This window comes from Arachis ipaensis, chromosome B1 (assembly GCF_059453495.1).
Source record: "Arachis ipaensis isolate K30076 ecotype BB chromosome B1, ASM5945349v1, whole genome shotgun sequence".
NCBI lineage: Eukaryota > Viridiplantae > Streptophyta > Magnoliopsida > Fabales > Fabaceae > Arachis > Arachis ipaensis.
The window spans coordinates 45,910,497-45,919,751 of record NC_142436.1 but is presented as its reverse complement, the minus strand read 5'-3'; the positions used below and the strand labels follow the sequence as shown (position 1 = coordinate 45,919,751).

Below are 9,255 nucleotides of genomic sequence, written 5' to 3'. Positions count from 1 at the left end.
AGGGTCCATGTTAGAGGCACTCTGCCCTTTCCCTACTTGATTACTCAGCTGGGCCGCCGAGCTGAGGTGCCTTGGGAGATTGCTGATGAAAAGTCAACCGCCGCAGACTGCAAGAAGATTATCCCTCACAGTAGGAAGTTCCAGGCTTTGGGCTACCGACCGCCATTTCTCACTGACTCTGCTGAGGCAGCCACATCTTCTCACTAGGATAATCTTTAAATTATATAGAGTATGTATATGTTAGGTGAGATCTTAAACTAATCAAGGATTCAATTTATAGCTCACTTAGCCTCATATGTATCCTCACCTTTACCTTGGCCCCATTACAACCTTGAAAAAAGACCTCATGATATTTGTATGCATACATTGTATATTTGTTGATTGGTTAGATGAAGAACAAAGTTTTAGAAAGCATGAATAGAAAAGAATAAGAGTGATCAACCCCAAACACTGAGTGACTAGAGAGTAAACACAAATCCAGTGAGGGTTCAGTAGCTCATCTCCATATATCCAAATTTAATTATTTAATTGTCTTGCAAGTTTGTGGATTTCTCTAACTCAACTCAATTGTGAAAGTGTTTTAACATGATTTTGGCTTGGCTATGCATATATAATTCCTTGAAAATATGAATCAAATTAACATGTAAGCTCTATATATATATAGGTGGATAGTAATTAGAATTGCATGACTCATTTAGGTAGCTTGCATTTAGAATAGATTGCATTGCATAAGATTCCACCATTCCACCTTCACTCTTTCTCTTGGATTTAGCATGAGGACATGCTAATGTTTAAGTGTAGGGAGGTTGATAAACCCCTATTTTATGATTCATTTTGTGCTCAATTAAGTGTTTTTATCAATTCTTCTCCCACTTATTCATATGAATTGCATGGTTTTACAATTCCTTCCTTATATTATGATATATGAGAAAATATGCTTCCTATGCTTTAAAATTATTTACTTTAATCACCCTTTATTACCATTCGATGCCGTGATTTGTGTTTTAAGTAATTTCAGGCTTCATAGGGCAGGAATGACTTAGAGGACATAAAAGAAACTTACAAAAATGGAAGGAAAGCACAAAAATGGAGTTTTGAGGAAAAGGCAGCGACGCGTACGCGTGGATGACGCAAACGCGTGTCTAGCGCGAAATGACAGTGACGCGCACGCGTGGACGACGCGAACGCGTGCCTAGAGCAGAACACAAATGACGCGGACACGTGACAAAGAAAAACTCCAAACCACGCGAACGCGTGACCCACGCGCACGCGTGACGGACACCACGTGCAGTAATTTGCAGAAGTCGCCCCCAGCGATTTCTGGGCCCCTTTTTGGCCCAAATCCAAACCCAAAAACACAGAATATGAGCCAGAGAATGGAGGAATCAAAGAAGAGAACAGATACAACATTGATAATACGCAATTTTAGGTTTTAGATGTAGTTTTAGAGAGAAAGAGAGAGAGAGAGTGAGTGAGAGAGAGGCTCTCTCCTCTCTCTTAGGATTTAGGATTAGGATTTAGGATTTCTCTTAAATTTAGGATTCCTCTCAGTTTATGGTTATTTCTTCATTCCAGGTTCAATGTTCCTTTAATTTAATTTCTCTTCTACTTTTATTTACTTTATCACTTAGTTTATTTACTTTCCAAATTTGATTTATGAACTTTCCTATGTTAGAATTGATATCTTTATTTAATACAATTTGAGGTATTTCAGATTAATGATTGTTTTACTCTATTTATGATGCTTTCAATTTAATTTAGATTTATTTTTCCCTTTTGGCTTTGGTTAAGTAATTGGTAACACTTGAGTTATCAGATTCAGCATTTGATTGAGATTCGTGAATTGCTGATTGAATGGGATCGCTCTAAAGTTAGTCTTTCCACAGGAGTTGACTAGGACTTGAGAATCAATTTAATTAGTTCACTTGACTTTTCTTTATTTAGTAAGGGTTAACTAAGTGGGAGCAATAACAATTCTCATCACACCTGATAAGGATAACTAGGATAGGATTTCCAGTTCTCATACCTTGCCAAAAGTTTTCTAATTATTAATTTATTTTTTTTGCCATTTAATTTACTTCTTCCTTATTTCAAAAACTCAAAAAGATACAATTTCATAACCAATAATAAACACATTTCCCTGCAATTCCTTGAGAGACGACCCGAGGTTTCAATACTTCAGTTATCAATTTTATTGGATTTGCTTAAAGTGACAAACAAGTTTTTGTACGAAGAAATTCTTGTCAGTTTAGAAACTATACTTGCAACGCAATTATAATTTTATAAAAATTTCTTCACTAGCAGGAATCCCGATCGTCAGTGAAAGAAAAGGGTTTTTTTGTTTTAAGGAAAAAACGTCAAATCGTTATTATTCTTTATAAAAAAAATTATTTTAAAACATTTAATAATAAAAAAAAATCTGGGACAAATTTGATTTTCATCACAGACAGGACGGAAAAAAGTACTTAACCCAATTTAAAATTACTAACGATAAAGTGAAATGGAAAAAAAATGGATTTGCAACTGCACATACCCTTTATATAGAAGGAAGGACTGATTTTTTTTTTCCTTTTCCTTTGGCCAAACAAAAAACTTATTATTTACAGAGCAGAAACTGGGAAAAATAAAAAAAAGGAACAAACCTCGGCACTTTCTACACTTCTCTGTATACCAACATCCAATTCATATTCTTCACTACATGCTATACAAAACTCGTACGATTTTTTTCAATATGCTAAATGAACCATATAAAACCAAAACCATTACAAATTTCTTGGAGGCCAGTACCCTTAGGTTCACCCTCAGACCACATCTTCGCATCAAACCCAAACAGCCAGCACCAACAAAGAAAAGCCAAGACACAACTGCGCAGAAAAAGACCTTCAGGGCCTCCGAAGGGCCACAGACATGGGCAACATCAGGTGTAATTTCCACATAGGGGATGGCAGGGCTTACTTGAGTCCCCTCCGCCGCTTGATTCAGTCCAAGACTCTCATTCATCCAATCAGACAACCTAATCAGCACTTTTGCAAGCCACGCAATCTCGTCGTTCGATATTGGACGTCTCATCCAGTCGCCTTTATACTTAACATCTACATACGCATGGTTGCCAGCTCTTCTTGGCTTGAATATGTCATCACGACAATGTTGATGATGGATTGGTTCCGGGGAAGTTGGGGATGATATCATTGTGTGTCCATCAAATAAGTACCCCAACTTTTCCTTCAATGAATCTATGCATTGAAGGCTTGATACATGCCCAGACATAGCTTGCAACTCAGCTTCTGCACGTAGTATAAACAGCTGCAGGGACCCAAAAAAAAAAAAACAAAGGATGAAAACCTAGTACCATCAACTACATATATCATTTTAGTTAGAAACACGGGTCTGGTTGACTTTTTTACCCAAAAAAAGGTACAACTTAGATAAATACACTCTTTGACTGTTGTAATCTAGTTAGAAAATATGTATATATTTGATAGCAGAATTAAAGGACCTGAAGAAGCTGTTGTCCACCATCCTCCCCCTCGGCAAACAGTCGCAAATCCTTGTTCCAATTCTCGTGTAAGAATGAGCCATCAGCATCAGTCTCACATAAACCATCTTCCCAGTCCTGAAAAACCAGTATTATTCTTTTTAACAATTGTGAAGGTAAGAGGTCAAACTTAATACAGCGCTTAGGTGAGAAGCAAAATTGATCAAGTTCAGATGCACATGACAAAATATATTAACTATGTGGGAAAAGTCGCATAATTCATAATAATCATCCTATAACAGTAAGTATAGAATAAACTTTTAGCTCAAACACAGGGCAAATAACTACTAAACTGAAAGATAAGCATACTTGCAGGAACTGTAAAAACAGGAGAGAAAATTAAGCCCACCTGCAACTGCTCATGGATACTAGGAACATATCTGTACAAGTTGTTCAACATTGGTTTGCCTGGTCCAGCCTGTTTGGAGTGGAAAAGCGTATCCACATTCTTCAAAAGGTCGATGAGCTCTTTTGATGTCGTCAACATGTCTAACACCTGAAAGTTCCATTCAAGTAGACATAAAAGATATATTATCACTATAATAAGATTCCATCAAGCCTCAAAAGTCTACAATAACAGCAACAATACACACATAAGGGCAAAACTTAACTTGATCACAGAAACTTTCTAAATGTTACAGCAGCAATCTAAATGTATTTTCAACAGTTAACCAGTTCACAGATATTACTACCAAAACACTAAATGGATTATTTTCCTTGTAAACTTTAACAAACTAGATAAAATATTTACTAGCAATTTCATATGTGGTTAGGTGAATAGTATTCTGTGCCTCAGACCAAAATGCCAATTAAACAATAAACCAGTGCTTTTATTTAGACACAAGGTTTATAGTTACTAATATTACTAGAACAACAACAAACAATAACGAAAACAAAATCTTATCCTACTAAGAGGGGTTAGCTATATCAATCAAATAATGCTATTGCTTCCTATGTATCACGTCTGAGATTGTTCATTCAGAAATTTTGCTTAAACACTTCACACAAAGCCTCTTTAGATCTTTCTCTGCCTCTAACTATTGGTCTATCTTCCATATGATCCACTACTCTCACTGGATGTTCTGATGGCCTCCTCTCCACATGTCCAAACCACCTAAGACAAGATTCCATCGTCTTTTCAACAACAGGTGCTACTCTAACTTTCTCTTTTATATTCTCATTCCTGATTTCATCCATAAGCCTATGACTAAATCCATTGAAGAATCTTCATTTTGGCCATCCTGAACTTGTGTACAGGTTCACCCTTTGCCGGCCAAAACTCCATTGCATACAACATAGCTTATCTAAACAGTGCAATGAAATTTACACAAGTTTTAAAGATACTTTTTTCCGATCAAATACTGCTTAAAAATCAGGTAAGACCAGCAATGATTTGGAAACTAAAATGACTTGGTTAACCCATGCATGCCACTGCTAGAAACTATAAAGCCTTGCCAATGTGTTGCAGGGCCGAAGGGAAAATTGACATAGACTTCAACATCAGTTAATAGCCATGTTTGAATGCATCCAGCATTCCTAGATTTTAACTTCCTACTCACCCCGCTCACTGGGCCATGCTGCCAGGGATGGTAAAGCAAGAAAATTGAAAAAGACTTCCATAACATCTAAAAGCACCACATTTCAATGCTTCCAATATTCCCATGTTTTATATCACAATCATGATGGACAAAAGCTCCTGGTCTGAACAAACTTCATTGCACTGAGCTGTAAATATTATTTACCACCGGGGATCATTCATACAGATCCAACTTAGTAGCCACTTTTAAAAACCTGATTTTGCTATGAGACTATAACATGCAAGGACCTACAGCCATTATAACTAAGAACATGCAAATCACCCAGTCACTCACTACAACCGGTAAACATGAAACAATGGAATACAATTTTCTGTAACATGAAAGGAACCGAATATAGCTTGTTATACAGTTGCTAGTGTGCTCAAGAATCAGCTGCAGTTTTAGACTTTCAGTTCCACCATATGTCCTAAACATGAAACACTATATAAGTAAATACCCAACTCCCTATCAAATTCATAAGCAAGTCAAATAATCATAGAACATCCCAGCCCACAACATGGACTTACGAAAGTAAGGCATAGATTGCCCAACATTGGAAATTCTGACAATATGGAACAATGAAAAACATAAAAGAAGGTTGAGAAAGAAACCTTGAGCACCATCTGGATTATAAGTTCAACATCATTATGAAGAAATCTGTGAGCAAATCCAATAAAATGCATAACCAGGGAACTGAAGTATAGGTAGTTAGACAGCACATAATCCTGCCACTGTGGAGTATAACCACGGCTTCTGGCAACATAATTCTCCTTCCTTTCATTCACCTGAGCAGAAGCAGACCCATTGGCAATAGCTTCAAGCTCAGAAAGCTCATCCTCAGTTACATTCCAAGGCTCCAAGTAACTAATCCAGACCGAGAAAACCTGAGAAACATTCTTCACGGAAGCTGCCATAGGGCAAAACAAGAACGTTCTCAGCAGGTATCTATACAGAGGCCTCTGCGCCCATGGGTTCCAACACCGCAGAGAATTGTACTTCGAAGCCAATTCCTTCGCCCTCACTGCATCAAATGAGGAAGAAGAACCCAAATTCCTCCATCTAGGGCTCCCACAACACTCGCTGGCACCTCCACCGTCGCGAGCTTCAATCACCGCTACAGTGCTCAAATTCAAATACCTCACAAAAACTTTCACCACCTCACCGAGCCCTGGAGTCGGTGGAGTCTCTCCCAGTACCGACCGGAGCCGGAAAGAGACGCCGAGGAACTTGCAATCGTTCAAAGGAAACGGCGAGAAATCGTTATCAACAAGCCAGAAATGAATTAAGGTAGAAACCAGAAACTGAGCACGCGCCACAACCTTGGCATCAAAACCGCCACTGTAGTGAAGGATCGAGCTACGGTAGGGTTGGTGTGCGTTGAGGTCGTAGGTTGGGACATACGCGCTCAGATACGACCGTAGAATACGTATATACAAATTCGATTCAGTTTTCTGTTCGGCACTACCAGAACGTTTAACGGCGCTGGCAAAAACTGGAATCGAATGAGCCCAATTCTCTAACCGAAACTTCTTCACACTCTTAACCTCGACAAGGTGTGAATTCTCCGATTTGCCCCTGCAAACAGGGTAATACGCGAACCAGAAGAGGAAGTACTCGAAAACATTGAGCTGGATTTGTGAAGAAGGTGGCGATTCTTTAACCCTAGATTGGAAGAGAGAGGGGCAGAGTTCGGAGAGTGCGCCGGGGCCGCCGGAGGCTACACCGGCGGGAGAGGAAGAGGAGGAGATTAGAAGGAAGCGGGCCCACTCCGGAAGGCGCTCGGCAGGGAAGACGTATTTGACGAGGGAGAGGTTGTCGACGGCGGAGATAGCGGAGGAGAGGGTTCCGGCGGGGGAGAGGAGACTGGAGAGTGCAGCGGAGAGGTCGGAGTCGTTGGAGGAAATGGCGACATCGATCCAGCCAGCGGGGGAGGGAGGTTTGTTAGGGTTGCTGGGGTCGTCAAAGCCGAAGAGTTTGCAGATTAGGGTTGGGAAGGCGAGGGAGAAGAAGTGGCGGGACTGATCGGGTGTGTGGGAGTGCAGGAAGGAGTCGATGGAGGCGCAGGTGGAGACGATTTGGGAAGGTGTTGATGCGGCGGCGATGGTTGAAGCGAGGTCCTGGGATTTAGAGAGGGAATCGAGGGTGTAGGAGTGAGGGACCATCGTAAGGGGTTACGGTGGGGGCGCGATAAGACCGATTTGGTATTGAGTTTTAGGGTTTTAAAGGAAAGAGAGAAGGGAGAAGCAGGGTTTTTTGTTTGTGTGATTGGGTTTGGGAAGTTTTTTCAAAATAAGAGAAGAGGCAAAGGCAAATGGCGCCCTTTTATGGGGGTGAGAGTGTGTGTAACGTGGCGAAGTAATAGAGTCACTGTGATCGTATATGGTGGGGGCACTCTTTCATTTTGATTTGAAAAATTGTAAAAAGGAGGTGGAAAAAGAAGTAAGAAAGAGCTCGAGGTTCTTTGTAGTTTATAGCGTCGAGCCGGGGACTGCTTTTGTTACTTTCTCTGTTTCCACTGTAGTTATAAAAATTGAATCTGGGATCGAATCGATCATATTGTTGATTTATTAATTTATTAATTTAACTAATAAATTATCGATTAAATGACTTAAATCAGTAAATTAATCTTACATAAATAAAAAATATAAAATAATTTAAAATTTAAAATAAATAATTTTATTAATATTTTAAAAATAATCAAAATTTAATAAATTATAATCAACAAATTATAATCTAATTATTATTAAATAAATATATATAATTTTAATATTTATTTATAATAAAAAAATTTTAATTTTATTTTCATACTAAAATAACTATTTTTATTTTTATAACTAACTAATTAATTTATATTTATTATATTATTTTTATTAAAAAATAATATTTAATAAATATCATAAAATCATAAAAAAATAATGATATTGTAATTAATAAAAGAGTAAAGTATCGTTTTTGTCCCCAACATTTGGAATAAGTCTTAAAGTTGTCTCTAACGTTTCAATTGTCCTATTTAAATCCCTAACGTTTCAAAATTGACTCAATGTTGTCCTGCCGTTAGGAATCTGTTAACAGAATTGACGGCAGGACAAAATTGAGATGATTTTGAAACGTTAGGGACTTAAATAGGACGAAAACGTTGGGGACAAAAACGATACATAGAAATAAATTTTAGTTTTATCCTTCAATAATATTAATTTTTTACTGTACATAGTATTCAATTTTTTTTAATCACATCTAAGTAAATTACACTTAATCATGCTATTTTCATTCTAAATAAATTTTTTTATATTTTTATATTAACTTATAACTTTAAGTGTAAAATTATAAAAAATTAAATTTATTTAGAATAAAAGTAATGTGATTAAGTGTAATTTACTTAGATGTGATTGTAGGATTACAAGTGTTCATAACACGCAGCGGAAGTAATAAAGTAATCCTATTGATCTATTTTGTGCTTAAAATTTTATTGAAATAAGATGGGTTAGATGCCAATACCTGAGTACCCTAGTGAATGAAAACTTTCTCCTTCGATAGTACGAGGTACTATGTGTATCCACACCGAGACTGATCCTTGTTGTCAACTCCTTGACCAATGGATTTAACTGAGAAATTTCTTGCAACTCCTTGCACCAGCAATTCTTCACTAAGAATTGGAATATTTGTGTATGTGGAGGTAAAAGAAAAACTTGTGTGTTCTTTCTTTTATCATATACACATATATATAGTATGAGATTGGTGACTGATTTGTGAATCAAATTACAACTTAATTTAAAACAGAATCAGTTGGAATCTTATCCATATTTAAAACTCATCATAGAATAAATAATTAATTATTTAATATTCTCAATTATCATATTATTATATTCATGGTGCTAGCAAAGAATATAATAATATTCCATTTGAATTAATATAATTATTTATTTGATCTAATCAAAATAATAATTAAATGATTATTTACCAAAGATTAGAACACTCGTTAGTGTGTGACCACATAGGTTCAATACTAAGCGGGTAGTAAATTAGTCATACTAAATTTACTAATCAAGGTTGGCGTCTAACAACGCTCCTTGACGACCCGATAGTATGAAGTAATAATATTTTTATTAAGAACCCAAGATGAACAAAAAATACAACTCCTTCCAT

At 37.1% G+C, this 9,255-nt stretch overlaps 1 protein-coding gene across 1 annotated transcript; it reads right to left on the bottom strand.

The window, feature by feature from the left end:
- Positions 1-2,541: 2,541 nt before the first annotated feature.
- LOC107629783 (sphingomyelin phosphodiesterase) lies at positions 2,542-7,553 on the bottom strand. The gene is made up of 4 exons (XM_016332673.3): positions 5,724-7,553; positions 3,885-4,031; positions 3,497-3,613; positions 2,542-3,303 (listed from the first exon to the last, which is right to left on the bottom strand). Exons 1-4 carry the CDS (start codon positions 7,272-7,274, stop codon positions 2,695-2,697), a joined length of 2,424 nt encoding a protein of 807 aa, XP_016188159.2. The 5' UTR covers positions 7,275-7,553; the 3' UTR covers positions 2,542-2,694.
- Positions 7,554-9,255: the final 1,702 nt, after the last annotated feature.